General features: G+C 42.6%; 1 protein-coding gene across 4 annotated transcripts in view; it reads left to right on the forward strand.

The window, feature by feature from the left end:
• The first annotated feature begins 7,874 nt into the window (after positions 1 to 7,874).
• SBNO1 (strawberry notch homolog 1) overlaps positions 7,875 to 20,972 on the forward strand; it is a 59,583-nt gene continuing 46,485 nt past the window's right edge. For 2 of the 4 annotated variants that reach the window (XM_058531270.1, XM_058531273.1), the window contains exons 1-4: positions 7,875 to 7,999; positions 16,690 to 16,821; positions 17,321 to 17,425; positions 19,266 to 19,578. In XM_058531270.1, the coding sequence (XP_058387253.1) occupies positions 16,690 to 16,821; positions 17,321 to 17,425; positions 19,266 to 19,578 (550 nt within the window). In that variant the 5' untranslated portion in view covers positions 7,875 to 7,999. Of the gene's footprint in view, positions 8,000 to 15,984; positions 16,053 to 16,689; positions 16,822 to 17,320; positions 17,426 to 19,265; positions 19,579 to 20,972 lie in introns of all 4 variants that reach the window. The other 2 variants (XM_058531271.1, XM_058531272.1) reach the window with 2 other exon arrangements.

Here is a 20,972-nt window from a genome sequence, read left to right on the forward strand (position 1 = left end):
ATCCTAAAGTTCCACAGCCTGTGGCCACTGTGATCTACTAACTCCATCCCCTTCTTCTGTGAATATATATTTTTTCCTATTACATGTATGTGTGTATATATATATAAGTATGGATGGATGGATGGATAGATATGTATATAAATATATAAATTCTCCCCTCTCTCTATATTAATATGTACTATATATATACACAATGTATGTCATATATTTGGAACTCAAGCAAATGAGAATAAAACAATACTCTCTACCTCATAGGCTTATTGTTAGGACTAAATGAGAGGATGAATATAGAGCATATGGGGATGTAGGAGTTTGAAATGGTAGCCATTCAGCAGTGAATAAAATAGCATTACAAAATTGCATCTTAGTGAACTGCTGTACTTTGGAGTGATTAACACTTCCTTCTCCATTCTTTCCTTTGGTGTCCTCAGAGGGAGACCAAAGCATGTCTATTAAGTAGCTTTTCAAGAGAGGTTTCTGTGGTCTGGCTCCTTGTCATTGAATGTGCAAAGAATGGACACAAAAATGGTATGTGGAGTGTAAAATTTGGCATCAGATGATATAGAGCCAAGGGTTTTTATGCTTGATGAGCCTTTTTTCTCATCCATTAAATGGGTATAGCTTCCTTTCTCCCCACATCTCTCATTAAAAAAGGACATTATAAACTAGTTGTTCAATTGATTCGGAATTCCTTAAATTTTAAACAGTATCATTTTATTGAGAAATGTAAAATGTATATATTAATTTGCAAGGGTGGTTTTTCTTACTCTTTTTCTGTAGGGGCTTTTTCTTTTTCTTTTTGGATAGACCTTTAACTTGTGAGTTTGAAGGGACAAATGAACATCACCATTTTGTTTCTGAGAGATGTTCTGAACAGTTGTATTAGTTTGCTAGAAGTGCTGTAACAAAAACACCACAAACAGAGCGGCTTACTCAACAAAAATGTACTGTCTCACAGTTCTAGAGGTTGGAAGTCCAAAACCAAGGTGTTGGCAGGGATGGTTCCTTCTGAGGCTGTGAGGAAGAGTCTGTCCCACACCTCTCCCCTAGCTTCTGGTGGTTTGCTGACTTTCTTTGGCCTTCCTTGGCTTGTAGAAGCTTCTCCTCCACCTCTGCCTTCACCTTCACATGGCGTTCTCCCTGTCTGCATGTCTGTCTCCAAGTTTCCCTTTATAAAGACACAGTCAGGGCTGGCCCCGTGGCTTAGTGGTTAAGTGTGCGCGCTCTGCTACTGGCGGCCCGGGGTTTGGATCCCGGGTGTGCACCGACGCACCGCTTCTCCGGCCATGCTGAGGCCACGTCCCACATACAGCAACTAGAAGGATGTGCAACTATGGCATACAACTATCTACTGGGGCTTGGGGAAAAAAAAAAGGAGGAGGATTGGCAATAGATGATAGCTCAGAGCCAGTCTTCCTCAGCAAAAAGAGGAGGATTAGCATGGATGTTAGCTCAGGGCTGATCTTCCTCACAAAAAAAAAAAGAAAAAAAAAAGACACAGTCATGTTGGATTAGGGCCCATCCTAATGATCTCATTTTAACTTGATTAGATCTGTAAAGATCCTATCTCCAAATAAGGTCATGTTCTGAGGTCCTGGGGGTTAGGACTCCAACATATGAATTCGTGGGGGACACAATTCAACCCATAACAATATGCTTTTAAAAAAATAATTTTGATATTTTAAATGTGGTGCTTTTAAGGGAAAGTTTACAAAAATTAATAGCAGGGCTTCCATTATAAAAACAAACAAGTTCTTTTTTTTTTTTGTGAGGAGATCAGCCCTGTGCTAACATCTGCCAATCCTCTTTTTTTTGCTGAGGAAGATTGGCCCTGGGCTAACATCCGTGCCCATCTTCCTCTACTTTATAGGGGACGCCGCCACAGCATGGCTTGCCAAGTGGTGTGTCGGTGCGCGCCTGGGATCTGAACCGGAGAACCCCGGGGCCGCCGCAGCAGAGCGTGCGCACTTAACCACTTGCGCCACCGGGACGGCCCCAAAAAAGTATTTTTTAAGTTAATACATACAGAAAACTCTTAGGGCAGAAACTCCTCTCCCCTAGTCTCCATCTCCCGGATCCAGAACTATTCCAGGCGTATACTACCATAATACCTTAGAGAAGGTAGAGACAGGGTTATAGTAATGATCCAAAGAGATAATGACTATAAATACTTTTTGTGTGAAGAGTTGTCAGAACATTCTGGAAATTCATGTTAAGAAACAGGCAATGATTCTTGGATACCTGACACGTTTAAAGGCAAAAAACTCAACCCTTGTTACCTGTGGCAACTCAGGGCCTGTGTACCAAGTCTTTGCCTTTATTTTTCTTTCCATTCTCCTACTCTTTCCCTTTCCTAAAGCAATACTCGAGGGGCTGGCCAGTAAAAACCTTTAAAAATTGGTTTAAATAAATATTTGAAAATACTAATTGCATTTCAATTAGTATCTGTATTGGTTAAGACTGTTGGATTGCAAATGAGGGAAATCCAGCTCAACCTGGTTCAAGGAAATAAGAGAGTTTATTGTCTCTCATAATAGAAAAGTTCAGGGGTGGGAGCAGCTTCAAGCATGACAGGATCCAGGCACTCAAAGGATGTCATCAGGATTTAGTCTCCCTCCCTCCCTGTCTGTCTTTTTGCCCCACTGTTCTCTAGGTTGGCCAGCCTCACAGACTGGTTTCCCGCTCCACGTGACCTCTGCCCCTACTTCCCAATGCTATCTTAGCAACACCAGTGGCAAGGGAGTGTCTTTTTCCTACTATTCTCAAAACAAAGTTCTGAAATAGAAACTCATTGGCCTGGTGCTAAATCAATCAATGTGGCCTGGCAGTGGATCCAGCGTTCCAATTGGCCAGACCTGGCTTACATGCTCAACTCTGGAGTGATGTGTATGGGAGATGGTTAGCACTCTCCAAACCACATGGACTTTGAGAAGGAGAGATAAAATTAAGGTGCTCCTGTCTGAAGAAAGAGAGATGGATTCTGGGCAATCAAAAACAACCATTGTTCCAGAGCACAGATTTTTAGGGCAGTAAAAATACTCTGAATGATACTGGTAATGATAGATACATGCCATTATATATCTATCCAAACCCATACAATGTACAACAACAAGAGTGAACCCTAAGGTAAACTGTGGGCTTTGGGTAATAATGATGTGTCAATGCAGGTTCATCAATTGTAACAAATGTACCCCTCTGGTGGGGGATGTTGATAAAGAGGGAGGCTGTGCATGTGTAGGGCAGGTGGTATATGGGAAATCTCTATACCCTCCCCTCAATTTTGCTGCGCATCTAAAACTGCTCTAAAAAAATTAAGTAAAAACAGCAACAAAAACCTCCGTCCACTACGATGTCTGCCCTCTTGAAAAATCCAATAGATGCTTCAGCCGTAGGCTGGTGCTCTCTGCTGCATCAGATATTGCTGACCACTCATTCCTTGAAACTCCACTACCGTGGCATCCGTGATACACTCTCTCCGTTTCTTCTGTGACTTCTCTGACTGGCATCTCTCAGGCTCCATGAGCACTTACCTCTCAGATGCAGAACGTCAGGTTCTGCCCCTGGCCGCCTGCTCTTCTCTCTGCTCTCTCCTAGAACAGTTTTATCCTCTCGCATGTTTTAATCCCCAACTGGATCCTCAAGCTGCAGACTCTGCTTGCTACACATCCCCACTCGGATAACAATGGGCCCCTCAAAATTCCTTATCAGAGACTGACTTTGATGGCCTCCAATGAATAACGCCTCCCACTACTCACAGCCTTGTGCTGCCTTTCTGTGAGTCCTACTTGGTCTTGTTAACTGACAGAATGTGGTGGAAACATCACTGTGTCAGTTCCAAGCCTAAGATTTAAGAAAGGCTGGAAGCTTCTGCTTTCACGTTCTTAGGAGTCCTGAGCCACCGTGTAAGAATCATGGAGAGGCTGCTGGAAAGACCAAAAGAAGAGAGAGAAATGCAGCTGTTCCAGCATCCCAGCTGAGCCCAGCCCACAGCTGATCCATCAGCTGGTTAGTCACACAAGTGACTATCAGCAAGGCCAGTGGAAGAACTGTCCAGCTGAGCCCAGCCCAGCTTGCAGAATCACGAGAAATAAGAAAATAGTTGTTGTGTTAAGTCATTACATTTGTTACATAGCAATAGATAAGCAAATAGATAAGCAAAACATTCCTCATATCTAAAGCCAAACTCAGTATCTTCCTCTTCAGACTTGTTTGTTTTCCTGAGGTCATAGTTACAGCTAATGGCACCATTATCTACCTAGGTGCCTAAGCCAGAAAGTGAGACATCATCTTAGACTCCTCCCTCCCCACCACCCCTATCCAACCAGCTATCCAACTTGCTGGCTTGATCTCCTAAATATTTCTTGAACCCGGCCCTCTACTATTGCTCAACAATTTTGCTCCAGTTCAGGTTCTGTTCTTCTCTTCTCTCCACCTGTCTGGTCTTCTTATCTTCAGCCTAGTTCTTAGATCCATCTGCTACACTGCTTCCAGGGTGATCCTTCTAGAATGAATATCCAACCATGGCAGTTCTTCCCATAACAGGCTTCTGAGTTCCCTGTGGCCTACAAATAAAGTCCAAACTCAGCCATAGAAGGCTCTTTGAGAATGGCTTTCATTTACTTTTGCAATTCCACTGTGTAACTCCTTTTTATATGCTGTATCAATCAGGGCTTAGACAGGAGACAGAAACTACACGTTATTTAATGGAGAAAATTTAATATAAGAAATTGTTAACTAGGTATAAACTGGGAAACTAGGTAACTGAAAGAGTAAAGAGAGAACTTTAAGGCATCGCAGAGGCAGCAACTACAAGCAGCAGCTCTCAACACTCAGGCTAAGGGGACAAAAGGAAGGGATCGGTGTCATTTAAACTTAAAAACGTAGACGAGAGGTCCCACGTTGCTGAAACCCAAACTCCACGGAGGGGGCTCTGCTCAGCTGGTGCTAGTGTCTTTGAGCTTAGAGGGTGACCCTGCAGAGGTTCTTGTGGGTCCTCGTGTCTGGAAGGAGAGTGTGAGGTAATGAGGCTAGTTCTCAAAGTGTGGGAAAAACTGCAAACTGGATATAGCTGCTGCTATGGGAAGGAAATGCAGCTGCGAGGGTGAAGAAGTGTTGCTGGGATGACGTTCACAGGAAACTTTTTCCTCCTCCAGCCTTGCAGTCTCTCCTTAGCCCTCCCTGTTGCAGAGTAGAACACACACCGCTGGCAAAGCAGAAACATAGTTTTGCAGTGCATCACAAAGCAGAGTAGAGAAGCTGGGATTTGGAGTGGAGAAACAGTACCTCTATAACTGACGCACTTGCCATGTTACTGTCCCTTCTCCTTGCTTTGCTCCCACCTGTTTCAGGACATTTGCATGTGCTGTTTCCTCCTCTCGAAATGCACTTCCCTCTTCTCTTTGCCTAGTTAACACCTAATTTTCAAATCTCAGCTCAGTTTCAAAGCCTTCTTTGACTTCCCTGATGACGTCAAATTACTCTACAATAGGCTCCGTTAGCTTCTTTGTAGCATTGTCACGGTTACAAGTTTACATTTTGTGTCATTTTTGTATTAATGCCCACTAGACAGTAAGGGCATTAATCTCAAGGGCAGGGACCATTCCCCACCTCCCCCTTGATTTTTCTTAAATTTGTGTCCCTAACCTCTAACACAGTCCCTGGCACATAGTAAGGGCTCAATAAATATTTGCTGAATGGAGTGAGAAATGTGGCGTAAATAGCCATGGGGAAGTCAATACCCTGCCTGAACAGGGATTTTTCTGAGTCATCAGCTTCTAGTACTGTCTCTGTTCTGGGTGTACCCAGTAAGTCTTCCTCCTGCCTTTGACCATCAGTATCTCAGTTCCCATCCCCTGATACAACTGCTATTTGTGTTGTCATTCTGAGACATTCTATGTGTACGTGCAAGCAAAACGTATCATTATATATTCTCACAGAGGTGATTCATTCTTTTGAATAACTGTTTCACCGTAGGAAAACACCACAGTTTAGTTGACCAGTCCTTTCTTCAAAGACATTTAGGTTGTTTCCCATCTTTTGGTTCTACAAATAATGCTGCAATAAATAATCTTGCACCTAACAACTGTACGCCTATGTGCGGTTATATTATAAACATCCCTTGAAACACCATCTTTTACTTTGGTTCAAGGTAAAGAGATTATGCAGACATGGCAGCAAGGATCCTGGATGCTCAGAAAGTACCTGAAAGGGTGGGAGTTTCTCGGTCAGACCTCCACTTTCAGAATTTGGTACTCATCTAGTCCTAATGTGCAACTAGAGTTTGGAGGCCACTTGGAAACTGAATTGTTCCAACCAAGCTCCGAAGACACTGATACATTAACTACAATGTCTTAGATTTCTTTGCTGCATCCTTCCATATCTCTTTCTCCTTTCACAATGGGACAGATTTGTACTTGCTTGTTTGCTGTCATCTACACTAGACCACAAAGTAGTCCAGTGGATAGTACTGAACAAGACAGATGATGCCCTTGTTCTTATGGAACTATTTTTATTATTTTTACCTTTATAGGCTTTTTTGTGTGTAAAGATTAAATGAAATAATGGAAATAGTGATAGTTGGGCATTTAAAATGTTTACATCTATACACACATATAACACATCTTTATGTATGCAAATACAAAGCTGGAAGGTTCATAATTATGCTTGCCATAACTACCTTTTTCCTCTCTCCCCCCGCCCCGTACTTACTCTCGAAGAGCTCACAGCTTAACCTCCAAGTGTCCCAAAGAGTTGGTTTGCTTTCAGCCCAAGGCGAGTGCGATGCGCCGCCAGTAGGGGGCAAGAACCACCCAGGCGTGCCTACTCCCTAAGCAACGGAGTCCAACAGCATTCTCAGAATGACTTTACAAAAGGGTTCCCAAGAAATTAATCTGTTTATTCTGTTAGGGCATTTAATGATAATAATAATAATAATAAAATAAAAGATGAAAATAAGGAAATGACAGGTGGTAGTGATTCCTATTCTGCAGCCATCATTAATTGATAATAATGATGAACAGATTAATAGTTTGTTCAGGTCACCGGGTGTGTGTGAGGAAAGAAGAAGTGAAGCTGACTGTGCTCACACCCCCAGGATGTGATAACGGCAGTGGACCAAGGGCTCCGAGTTACTTGCGGTTTCATATTGAATAAGTGCTTTGAGCGAGCCTAATAAGCAATGAGTATGCAAATATTTTTTCCTGGGACTGACTACGTAATGAAGAGCTTTTCAAAGTGACAGAGACGCCACTAGGTAACTTCCTGGGTCGAAGCCACACACCCAAAGCCTTTTGAAAATAGCTTCGGGCCCCTCCTGGCCCGACTTGCACAGCAGGTGTAGGACGCATGCGCCCGGCACACCGGGTGACCTCCTCGCGGCAACCCAGAGCGCGGACCTTCTTCCCGACAGCCCGCGGGGGAGAAAGGGCGGGGGAACGGAATTCTCGCGAGTCTTTCGAGAGCCGGCGGAAGCAGTAGACACGTGACTCTCCTAGGCGGCCTTCGCCTTCCCCCCCTCCCCCTTCTCGGAAACCCGGCCCCCTCACCCCTCGCCCACCCCGGAGCCGCGGTAATGGACCGTTTGGGTTCCGGAATTCCCTTGGATCCAACTACTGGTACCGGGTCGGCGGGAACCGGCGGAGTCCGTGTTTGGCGGCGAAGGCAGGGGGCGGTCAAGATGGGGGGGGAATCATCTTCCTTCACCTAGGAGGGAGGCGGGGCGGAGAGGGGCACTGCGGAGCGGGTGTGGGGAGGGAGGAAGTCACGTGGGGCGCGCGGCGCGCGCTGCGTGCGCGCGGCGCCTCATCCGTCGCCCCACCCCTACCCTCCCGGCGGGCGGGGGGGGGTTGGGGGGAGGGGCGTCAAGATGGCGGCGGGGAGGTAGGCAGAGCCGGACGCCGCTGCCGCCGCTGCCACCGCCGCCTCCGCTCCGCTCGCCTCTGGTTCTTCAAGCTCTCGCCGCCCGGGAGCAGCTGTGCCGGCGTCGGATCCCGCGGGGAAAGTAAGCCTTTCCCTCGGCCCTTCTCTGCTTCCACACTCCTCCTCCCGGACAGCCTCCCACTCCCACCCTCCTCAGGGGGCCGTGTGGGGCCGGCTGGGGGGGGCGCCACCTCACCCCGGCTTGGGGCCTCCGTCGCCCCTCGCCGCCCCTTCGGCTGCACGCCCGGGGCCCTCGGGGCACGGTCTCGGCGGCGGCCCCGCCGCGCTCGCCTCCTCCGCCCGTCCGCGCCGGGCCCTGCGGTCGCCTCGCTGTCCCGGGCCGGAGGCACCCTTTGGGCGGGGAGGCAGGGTCTGCGGACGCCGGCCCGGCCCCGCTCGGGTCGCCCCCTGCTCGCCCCGCTGCACCTGGGGGCTGCGCGTCCCGGACCCGCAGGAAAGTGAGCTCCGCAATCCTTCAAAAGTCCTTCTGCCGGAGGATCGCTCCCGGGTCGGGGCGAGTGCGGGGGGCGGCGGGGGTCTGGACCCCGTGCCTGCAGTTTTGTGATTGCCTCGCTCCCAGGGCGGTTGGGAAGGTGCGGAGACACGTGGGGGCCACCTTCACCTCCCCGAGTGATGAGGTTCGTCTCACCTCCGGCGAGCTCGCCTCCCAGACCCGAAGCATCTTTGCGGAGGGGAAGGGCGGTTGGGGATTTGCTTACTTGAAGAGTGTTTGGCGTAACGAGCATGTAAAGTTCCCCAAACCAGTGTATGCTGGTGGTTTCCCAGAAGTGGTTTGGGGTCGGTTTAACCGCTGAGGAGATTTGGATGTTCCTGAACCCTTGTGATTGTTTCTTTCCTGACCCTGGCGTCCAGCTCCTCCCCTTTCCACCCCGGCTTTGTGCTTCTGTTTGGTTAATGTTTGCGGACCGCTAACTTGATCCTCGCACAGAGAAGCTCTTTTTATGTGCGTGCTCCGTTTACTGTGGGAAGCTTTTGTTTTGGGGAGTCGCTGGTTGAGAAACGTGGGAAAAGAACGGGCGAGAAAATGAGAGTGAAATAAAGCAACGTTTTTATCCATTGAATTGCGCAGCCAATTGTAACCGCACCCGGAAGTTTGTGCTGAACACGTGTTGATGAGGGAAGGGTAAAAACTGGGTCCCCTTTGACCTTTGAAAGTTGATTATTGGCAGTTTATGTTGAGTTAAATGTTTCATGTTCTCCAGGCAACTAGAATTCGAGACGGAATAGAGCTTCTAAAGAGTCAGCCGGGAGGGTCTAGAAAGCTGTCAAACCCTCAATTGCCCTAGCGCGCGCCGACTTAACAGTTGCAGGCACTTAAACCAGATAACAGTGCAGAGGGATTCCGTTTTTTCCCCCAGTTATTTACGGGAGTCAGAACTGATTTTTCTAAGCGGTAGGGAAAGCCATCGTCATTGCACAAAAGATGGTTTGTGCAGAATTTCTAAAAGACAGAATTTGCTACTGGTGCCTTGAGTGAGACGTTAATTTTTCAAGCAAGGGGATATTTTATTTTCATGTTTGAAGAAGTTGTTTCCAGAATTAACCTTACCAGAGAAGACATCTTTACTTTTTTTCTCTGGCTTCTACTTTTGAACTCCTGATTTAACTTTATTCCATACAATTGTCTTCAGAATTTTAAATAAGTTTTACTCTAGTTTCTGGATAAGTGTTAACAAAAGACAGTTATTGGTTTACAAGTCGTTCATTCATTTATCCATTCATTCGTTGAATACTTTTATGTGTGAGGCAGTTTTACATGTTTTAAGGGCTTTCCTGAAATTATACTATTTAAAAACGGGCAGTATGGAGCTTCTGTTCATCCTTGTTTGAATGATTCACCTCAGAGACTTTAGCTACAGATACGTTTTGGTGTTTCTTCGTCTCTAAATTGAGCTTTGATTTGAGACTTGCTGCCTGTGAAGGACGTGGACAGTTAGATCTGAGGTCTGGTCTGACCAAGTAACCTGACTTTTCATGAGGCTCTGGGTTCTCACACTTTGCCTGCCTAAAGTTGATGTAAAGATACTTTCTGAGAGGAATTGCTTTCACATTAAATAGCCAATTAATAACCAAAATGATGTAATCCTAAAGTTTTTGCAGTTGTCTTTGTTTTTAAATGCTAATTGACAGATCCACTTTGATGTGGTTGAACTTAACTAAGTATTAAGGACAACCTTGGGATACCACTGAAATCTTTGTAGATGAAAAGGATAGGGTCTTGAAGAGCAGGAACTCTATTTTATGAATAAGATGTGGTACAAAACTTATCAAATTAGTTTATTTATTTCTTGGGAGGCAGTATATATAGCACGGATCAATGATTTTCAAATCTTTTACTGCATCCCACAGTAAGAAATATGGTGTACGTTGGGACTTTGTACATATGTACACATAGAACTGGAAAACTCCTTTCATGAAGTAATGTTTACCTTCTTTAAATGCTCTGCACTAATTTTCTGTTACTGAATATTTAAAAATACTGATCATGATGCACTAAATGGTTTGACAACCCACTGTGTTGTGACCAGCAGTTTGAAAAATATTGGGATAGGGTTAAGAATCTTGGAGGGATGTGATGTCAGCCAGGTTTGTAATTCTGCTCCAAGCTTGCTCTGTTGTTTCTTCGTTATACTTCATCTCTCTAAGCCTCAGTTTCTCATCTTTGGCAAGAGAATAATGGGTAGCATTTACTCAGGGGTTATCTTGAGGGTTAAAGAAGCAATCCAACCATATGGTAAATCTCAAGAGTAGCCATCTGAATTTGATCTGGTGATCAAGAAATTTGTTTCATGGGCTGGCCCTGTGGCTTAGCGGTTGGGTGCGCGCGCTCCGCTGCTGGCGGCCTGGGTTCGGATCCCAGGTGCACACTGACACACCGCTTCTCCGGCCACGCTGAGGCCGCGTCCCACATACAGCAGCTAGAAGGATGTGCATCTATGACATACAACTATCTACTGGGGCTTTGGGGGAAAAAAATAAATAAATAAATAAAATCTTTAAAAAAAAAAAAAGAAAAGAAATTTGTTTCATTCCCCGCCCCGCCCCCCCATTCCTTCTTGTGTTTCTTGTGTAAAGCATTTTTGAAACTTTGTCTATAATGTACACATTCCTTTGTGAATCCATTCTTCTTATAGGTTTTGTAGTGAGTGTGGGGAGGGGGCACTTTACTGAGAATTACTCCCTTGAGAAGTAGACATTAAAAAATACAGATTATATCCTTTTAGGTAAAGAAATTCTCTAACGAACTTCTTTATACCTGTCTTCTGTTCCTCTTGATGTTCTTTTTTTTTTTTTTTAAAGATTTTATTTATTTATTTATTTTCCCCCCCAAAGCCCCAGACGTCTTGATGTTCTTAAGGAACCAGCACTCAGTAGACAAATACTTGTTGATCGACTAAATCAGCTAAATTCTAAGTGGATCATTCATTATCCTTCAAATTCTTAAACCAAATGTCAGTCATCACATCTGGGCTGCATAAAAGCAAAGTTGAAGCTGAGTCAAAAATCAAACATGCTTAGCTCTATTAAATAATGAGAAAAAATCCTTTTTGTTATTAGTTCAGGCAAAGATACTTGCTAAGTAATATTATATGTACACGTTTAAAGATGTCTGCCAGTTCCCTGTAGACATGCTAACTGATTAACTGGACAGACTGGATGTGTGACACTTTTAGGTAAAAAGGGAACTAGTATTTTATGGAACAAATTTGGAAGTTAACTATTGAATAGATTGCCAACAAATAAAGTTTGTTTTCTGGGAAATAAAGTGTTGCATCAGAGATATGGAAGAAAACATATTTTTTGGACAAGATACTAATGTTTATCAACACAATAGTTAATAGCTAGAGGCTAACATTTACTCCAAGTAAGTAGTATAACATTTACTCAACTCAGCAATCCTATAAGGTAGGTTCTATTTTTATTCCCATTTGAAGATGAGGAAACTGAGTCACAGAGGTTATTACTCGAGCATATCCTAGTAGTGGGTGATGTAGCTAGTATTTGAAGGCAGGTATTCGGCTTGACTCCAGTCTCCTCAACCTCTGTGGTGTGCTGCCACTGCTGCAGATACATCCCTTGTATCTGCCCGGAGCTATGAAGGTCTGCTTTAGGTCTCAACAAGAGGAACCTTGTCCTCCTTGATAGGTTTCACTCTTGGTATTCTCACTGGGAACTGCATCCTTTCATTCTTCTGGTTGGCTGTTGTTTCTCAGGATTCTCTTCTTGCCAAGGATGGCTTTTAGTTTCTCTCTACTACTGTATCCTTATTTCTTATTTATCATAGGTGCTTTGATAGGTGTACTATTTTGAAATAGGTGATAATTTCAAATGTATTTATGATAAAAAGGGAACCTTTTTGTTGTCCATTGTTTGAGACAGAATCACTCGGCAGTTAGTAACTTCTGGGTTTGGTAGATTGTTACATGTTAAATGTCACCTGAGGTCTGTGAAATCTTTTGTAGACACATTGTAACACAGTTCTTATACCTAACAGTATTTGCATTTATATTGTACTTAGTGGGTTCAAAGTGAAAGTGTTGTTTACCCTCTCAGGAGTAAATCTTACTTATTTGTAAAATAAGAAGGAGAAGAGCTGGCCCCATGGCTTAGCGGTTAAGTGCTCACGCTCGGCTGCTGGCAGCCCGGGTTCGGATCCCGGGCGTGCACCGACGCACCGCTTCTCCGGGCATGCTGAGGCCACGTCCCACATACAGCAACTAGAAGGATGTGCAGCTGTGACATACAACTATCTACTGGGGCTTTGGGGGAAAAATAAATAAATAAAATTAAAAAAAAAAAGAAGATTGGATAATATAACCTTTTAATGGCTCTCTTCTCAGCCTGAGCGCTGAAATTCTGTGAGTCTGTAAGAGTTTCAGAATAGGAATATGATTAAATATTAAGGATTTTGCCTAATGGAGTTAGATAGAGAATGGCATAAATGTTCCCTCTTTATACCTTTACCCTCTTCTCACTGCAAAAAAGTGCAAGTAGAGAATGTGTGCTCAGTTGGCTGAGAGAAAGGATCCCTAGATTTCATTTGTGTATAAGATGTATATAAAGTTAAAATCGCTTTCATTAATAGCTTGTAAAAGACAACGTCTTTGGGGGGATGGCCCCGTGACTTAGCGGTTAAGTGCGCGCGCTCTGCTGCTGGTGGCCCGGGCTCGGATCCCAGGTGCGCACCGACGCACCGCTTCTCCGGCCATGCTGTGGCCGCGTCCCACATACAGCAACTAGAAGGATGTGCAGCTATGACATACAACTATCTACTGGGGCTTTGGGGGGAAAAATAAATAAATAAAATTAAATTAAAAAAAGACAATGTCTTTTTTTTTTTTGCTGAGGAATACTGGCCCTGGGCTAACATCTGTGCCCATCTTCCTCTACTTTATATGGGATGCCGCCACAGCATGGCTCAACAAGCAGTGCGTCGGTGTGCGCCCAGGATCCAAACTGGCGAACCCCGGGCCGCCACAGCGGAGTGCGTGCACTTAACTGCTTGTGCCACCAGGCCGGGCCCCTAAAAGACAATGTCTTTTACAGACATTGTCACTACTAGGTTACTTATTCAGACCGGAAGGTCTCAAATTGTGATTCCTATGAACTAATTTTGAGAAGGTCACTGATAGTGTTGTTTATAACTGTTGCCATCATTTCTTGTATGAACAGGTTTCTTCCCCAAATTCCTCACTTCCATGATAATATTTCTGTACTTTTAACGCTCATTGTTCGGAAAATATATTTCAAAAAGCTCTCGTGAATTCGGTAACACTTTTCAGTGACTTTTAGTTTCATTAATTAATGATGTTTCTATACCTCTGAGTATAACTAGACAAGGCTTGGTGTGCATCTGATGGATTAATGGATCCCTTGGCCTCCAAGGGTTCTGTTGGTCTGTAGTTTAGGAGTCACTGGTTTAAAACAATGTACTTTTGTTTCAAATGTAAGTAAATCATTATTTCCAATATTTACAAAAAAAAATGACATTTTGATAGTCTCTGGAGTTCCATTAATCTAGGTCAAGATTAGCCATAGCAAGTGGTCCAAGACCCCCTATTCCCATAGGCCAGTGGTCCTAATGAAGTATTTTATGGATTGAAAGTCTTTTTAAGGCATTGATTTTAGCTCTCTTGGTATGTGTTTGTACTGTGTACTAGGATAATTTGTAAAGTATGGTCAACTATGTCTGTAAGAAAAATGGATCAACTTTGCTTAAAATCCATGTTGGAACATTTCTCTTATTTGTGTCTTCTGTCATCCAATTCCTTCATACTATCTCTGTCTTGCTGATAATACTCTCTCCCCCTTCCAATTTTAATCTCAGACTGGCATTTATTTTGAAGTTAAGTATTGCAGCTTCACAGGTTACCAACATTGGCTTCTTGATCTCCTCATTGGAAAGAGAGTGCCTGGGCTTTGGGAGTTTGAGTCATTTAGATCTGGGTGGGTGGCCTTGGGCAGGTGATTTAAGCTTTCTGGGACTGAATTTTCTCTCTAAAATTGTAATACTGTCTTCTTCAGCTTTGTTATAGAGGAAGCTCGTGGTGTATATGAAGATCCTAACACTGTGTCAGGCCTGTAAAAGATACTTAATCACTGTCACTTCCTCTTCCCTTTCTCCTTCCTGCTCAAAATGTTTTCTTAGACTTTTTTTTCCTGTCTCTGAAAAACTTTGAGGAAATCTCATTTGGAGTATCTATCCTTCCTCCTATCTTTTAAACAGTGGGTCTGTCCTTAGTTTCATTTCTGGATGTCTGTGGTTTCCACCTTAAACTCATTCATATTTCCGTTACAACTTCTTTCTAAATGGTGCGCAAGTTTATGTGACATAGACCTACCTAGTAGAGAATTTCTCTGTTAAATATCTTGCTTTCATCCAAAACAGTAGTTCTTATATGTTGGAAGTCATGGTGGTCATGGTATTCTTGGCTAACACCTTTTTTTGTAGGACATAATGAAACACCGACATTTAATTCTATCATAATCTGATAACAAATGGGCTCGCTGAAAATTAGCATATTATTTATGTAACATGAAATTAGTTTTCTGAGAAAAACAAGTACAGTCAGATTTCCCATAAGTATTTTTGTATATATAAATTGGTTATTTCAGATAAATTAATGAAAAAAGTTAAAATCGAGAAAGCTCTGTGAAGCGTTTTTCCCCCTACAAAATGGATAAAAATCCATTTTGGTGGTAGAATACTTTGATCTGGCTCCTAAGAGTACAGTTGGAAAACCCCAGCCTAAAATATATTTGTTTGCTCCTAAAAAGGTATTTTTCCTCCTAAACTCCATATAACTCATTTTTCAGGTCTCCTGGGCTCAACTTTTATTTTTTCACTTTTTTTTTGGCTTAAGTCTAATCATCCATCAATTCATGTTTTTTTGTTTGTGTGTTTCATATTCTCTCTTCTATTTTGAGGGTTTTTTTGTGTGTGTGAGGAAGATCAGCCCTGAGCTAACATCCATGCCGATCCTCCTCTTTGTTTGCTGAGGAAGACCGGCCCTGAGCTAACATCCGTGCCCATCTTCCTCCACTTTATGTGGGACGCCGCCACAGCATGGCTGGACAAGCCGTGCGTCGGTGCGCGCTCGGGATCTGAACCTGGGCCACCAGTAGCAGAGCGCGCGCACTTAACCGCTAAGCCACAGGGCTGGCCCTTATTTTGAGTTTTTATTTAAACTTAGTCTCGTGGATTCTCCTTCCTAAATATCTTGGAATCCATTCCCCCTCTTTCTCTCCACATCCTGCTGTTATAGCACATCATCTCTCTCCTGGTCTGCTGTACCAGTTTCCTAAGATGTCTCCCTGCTTCTGGTCTTATTCTCCCCATTCTCAGTTTGCTTCCACACTGCTGTGAGGTAATCTTTCTAAGTCACAAATCTGACTATGTCATGCAGTCCTCTGTCTAAAAACCCTTTAGTGACCCCTATTTACCCACAAGATTAAGTGAAATCTCTAGCATGGTGTACAAGACTGTGGGCGATATCTTCTTCATCTCTTGCCGTCGCCTACCTGAGCCTCATATTTCTGTTCTAGGCTTCCATGCCCATGTTGAATTACTCCAACCGTTGTTGTTCAAGGGTGCCAACGTCTTTCATGCCTGTGTGAGTTTTAATGCACTGTCCAGAAGATCCTTGTCCACCTGGTGATTTCTTCCTTGAGATTCAGCTGCACTCTCATCTTTGTAACCTCTCTCCCCAGGCTCAGTTCAGCATTTCCTTTGTTCCCATAGCATTTTGTAGACATATACTCTTGCTGTGTTTTATGTACTTCTCTGTTCTTTCTATCTTTTTCTTTCTTTCTTTTTTTTTTTTTTTGTGAGGAAGACCGGCTGATCTAACATCGGATGAGCTAACATCCGATGCCAATCCTCCTCTTTTTGCTGAGGAAGAGTGGCCCTGGGCTAACATCCGTGCCCCTCTTCCTCTACTTTACATGGGACGCCGCCACAGCATGGCTTGACAAGCAGTGTGTCATTGTGCGCCCGGGGTACCAACCAGCGAACCCCGGGCCGCCTCAGCGGAGCGCGTGCACTTAACCGCTGCGCCACCAGGCTGGCCCCTGTTCTTTCCGTCTTAATGTGGATTTCTTGGGATCAGAGACTATTTCTTTTTCATCCTTTTTGCCTGATATGTAGCAGGTTCTTCATAAATATTGAATGCGTAGATCTGGTAGAAAAGGTTGGTTCATATTTAGAAGAGAGCTAATTGTCATTTTAAGTTTTTATATTTTGTTCTAAAGATGGTGGAACCAGGGCAAGATTTACTGCTTGCTGCTTTGAGTGAGAGTGGAATTAGTCCGAATGACCTCTTTGATATTGATGGTGGAGATGCGGGGCTTGCAACTCCAACACCTACCCCTCCAGTTCAGCAGGTAAGAGTTTTCCAAAGGCTCTGTAAAAAGTAGATTTGTCTTAATTTTAATTTCTGCTGATAGAAATGAATATTCTTAAGCCTTAATTTAAATATACATGTGAGTGTTATTTTTGAGTATTCTTCATTCATGAGGTGAAAAGTATTTGCATTGAAAATCAAGACATTAATTTCTGCTTTGGTATATATGTAAAAGTAAGAGATGAATTGTTTAGAGTTATTGTGGGAGGATCATTAATCTCCTTAATAGTTGTCTTTGTACTTTATAGAAACATTTTTCTGAGGTTTCACTATATATGTTCTCTGAATTTTAGCACAGTTTTGTGAAGATGTTATACTTGCGAAGATTGTTTACTTTGTACCTAGTATCAGTGATTTTACATTCTGTTTGTAAAGTTTGACCTCTTTTTTGTTTTAATAAAGTAAATACATCTCTTGTTCTTGAAACAATTCACTGCTGTCATTCTTTATTTTGTTCTGTGATGTTGTTTTCTCTCCAGTCAGTGCCACTTAGTGCATTAGAACTAGGCTTGGAGACGGAAGCAGCAGTTCCTGTTAAACAAGAACCAGAGACGGTACCTACTCCAGCACTATTAAATGTTAGGGTAAGAATTACTTAGATTTCGCACTACTGCTAAAATAGTTTAGGATTGTAGTAAGAAAATAACCTTTAATATGAAATACTTTTATCTCACTAGTTCTGCTTTTTGCTCCTTCTTTCCCAACACCCTAATCTCACCTCTTACTTTGTAAAATATTTCTTTTACTCTTCTGGTAGTTATGGTGATCAAAAGATGATTAGGACAAAACAGAAAAGTTTTGGAGTTTATTTATTGCAAATGATACGAAATTCATGAAGTAAAGATGAACTACGTGTTATCCGACCACACTTTTCATTTTTACTTGTTTATTTCAGCTTTTGTCTGTTGGTATGGTTTATTTTGGCTTTTTGTCTGTTAAAACAGCTTTTGTTTGTTGGTATGTCTAATTTTTATGTGGTTGTAATTGTGCTTTAACTATAGAGTTCCTCTGACCTTACCTTAAACGTAGCAATTATTATTTATTTTTTTTGTGAGGAAGATCAGCCCTGGGTTAACATCTGCCAATCATCCTCTTTTTGCTGAGGAAGACTGTCCCTGAGCTAACATCCGTGCCCATCTTTCTCCACTTTATGTGGGAGGCCACCACAGCATGGGTGCGTCAGTGTGTGCCGGGATCCGAACCAGTGAGCCCCGGGCCACTGCGGCAGAGCACACGCACTTAACCGCTTGTGCCACCGGGCTGGCCCAAACATAGCAATTATTAACTTAAGCCTGGTGGTATAAAATTATTAGACAAACTGTTTGGTTAGAATTTGATAACTTGTGATAAATGATTATTGAGACTTTTATTTAAAAGTGATAAATAGCAATCTAAAAGATTCTTGTTACAGGAGTTATGGAGAAATAAATAGTTTGAGGAGGAAAGGAAGTAGAAATAGACTTACATTTATAAAAATATCTCAGTTGTACCTTTGTCACTTGTAGTCACAGACATATTGTTATCTTCAGATCTTTTTTTTTTTTAATTCCCCCCCCCCCCAAAGCCCCACTAGATAGTTGTACGTCGTAGTTGCACATCCTTCTAGTTGCTGTATGTGGGACACGGCCTCAGCATGGCCAGAGAAGCGGTGCGTCGGCGCGCGCCCAGGATCCGAACCCAGGCCGCCAGTAGCGGAGCGTGCACACTTAACCGCTAAGCCATGGGGCTGGCCCGCTCAGATCTTGACTCTTTTTTTTTTTTTTTTTGGCATTTTTGGCCAACTCATAACACCCCCACCCCAACTATAAAAAATAAAATGCTATGTACCTTTGTGTTAGGCTCAAAGGTAGCACCTACATTCTCACCTATATTTATAATTCACCTGGCTGGATCATTTGTGTGACATAGGAATTTAAGACTCTGCATGGTGGTTTTATCTTAAGTTCTTAACATTAGTGTAGTCTGTGTGATAGCAAACAAAGCATTGGACAGGAATCACAGAATGTTAGAAATGGAAAGTGGTCCTCAGAGAGGCCGGACCTTCAGAGGTGAAGTGATTTGCCTAAGGTTATCTACCTAGTTGGGGCAGTGCTGGGATTAGAAATCCTTTGTGTTCCTAGTCCTTGTATTATATGGGGTTACTATACATCACACCTTGCTTAGCATAGTCCCATTTTATGCTTGCTGTCCCTGACAGTTATATAAAATGTCACACTGCTGCTATCCCTTATTTTCCTCAAAGTGGTGTGCTTTAACTTGGTAGTTTACAGCTAATCATATTTAATTAAAAATGAAGTGCCAATTATTAGGTAAGAATAAAAGTCATTTTAGATTTTTAAATGGCCTATTCTGTTTATGGGTATAGGCTACATTACAGAATAAAGCATATTTCAGTGGTGTGATGTGTATGGTTTTCTTTTCTAGCAGCAGCCTCCATCTACTACAACATTTGTGCTGAATCAAATAAATCAGCTTCCAACTTTGGGATCTACGATTGTAATGACTAAAACACCACCTGTAACAACGAATAGGCAAACCATCACTTTAACAAAGTTTATCCAGACTACTGCAAACACACGCCCTTCAGTCTCAGCGCCAGCAGTACGAAATGCCATGACCCCTGCACCTTCAAAAGACCAGGTGCAACTGAAGGACCTGCTGAAAAATAATAGTCTGAATGAACTCATGAAACTGAAGCCACCGGCTAATATAGCCCAACCAGTTGCAACAGCTGCTAGTAAGTCTGTTTTCAGTAGTGTCAACTGTCTGCTTTTGGTAAGATATGTCAGTGTGTTTTTAAGGGTTTGCTTGGGGTCTTAAAAGAACTGGGCATGAAAGAAGTAATATCTGCATGACTCTGTACACTTACAGTATTTTTGTACAGTTCAAGAGAAGCAAAAATTTAGAAGCCTTAGCATTTAGCTTTGAAATGAAGTGTGGAAATATCAAGTGGCTACATCAACACCATAAGATACAGTTTCATATATTGTGACTAACTGGTTAACATTTTTCTCATTCCTTTAAATCATTGCTTCTCAAACTTTATGTGCCTATGAATCACCTGGGGATCTTGTTCAAAAACAGAATCATATTCAGTAGGTCTAGGGTGGGGCCCAAGATTCTGCATTTCTAACAAGCTTATTCGAGGTGCTGTAGATGGTGGACCATACTTGAGATAACAGGCTTTAAACTGATACTTTCCTGCTTTAACTCTGACTTTTACAGTTTTATGATTTTGCCTGTCACTGGCTTCTTTCTTTGTGGGTAGTCATGTTCTTAGTAAATTCTCTTTTAAAATACATACACATTCATTATAAAATAATTCACCATATTTCTTTGAAGAGTGAGCACCCATAAGACTTTTTATAACAGCTTTATTGAGAGATAATTCATGTACCATAAAACTTAACCTTTGAAAAGTAAATGGATTCAGTGGATTTTAGTATGTTCAGAGTTGTGCAACCATCACCACTAGCTAATCCATATACTTTAAGCATAAGTTTAGATTTAAAGGGAAAAAGCTCAACAATCATTTCATTACAGCTTTTTCGGAATTCGTTTTTGCATAAAGAATGTAGATTTTGTTCTTAGTTTTTCTTCTCTGGAGTGGCTTTTTTTGTTGCTCATTCATTCAGCAAATATTTATTGAGTGCCTACTGTGTGCCAAGCACTTTTCTGGGATTTTGAGGCTATGACTGGGAAGAAAACTGTTGAAATCTCTGCCCTCATGGAGCTTGCCTTCTAGTGGAGAGAAACCGACAATAAGCAAAATAAGTAAATTATGTGGTATGTCAGATAGGGATAAGTGCTATGGAGAAAAGTGGAAAATGGAATATGGGGCAGGAAGAGGTTACAATTTTAAATGGAGTGCTCGGAGGAAGCTTCGTATTTAGTATGTTAAGGTAATTTTTAAGAGTATAGTACAATTAATCTGTCTTTTTAACTTTGGTTATTTTAAATTTTAGTACTATAGTTTTAGAAACTGAAAAATGTGAACTCTTAAGAGGGACATACTTTCCTTCTCTTCTCCATTGAGCTAAGTAATGTTTGAGTCCCTGTTATATCACAGTACCATGGTGGGCACTGTTGGAGATGCTGACTCTGACCTCACTTATATCCTTTTTTGTTTTG

This window comes from Diceros bicornis, chromosome 35 (genome assembly GCF_020826845.1).
Source record: "Diceros bicornis minor isolate mBicDic1 chromosome 35, mDicBic1.mat.cur, whole genome shotgun sequence".
Lineage (NCBI taxonomy): Eukaryota > Metazoa > Chordata > Mammalia > Perissodactyla > Rhinocerotidae > Diceros > Diceros bicornis.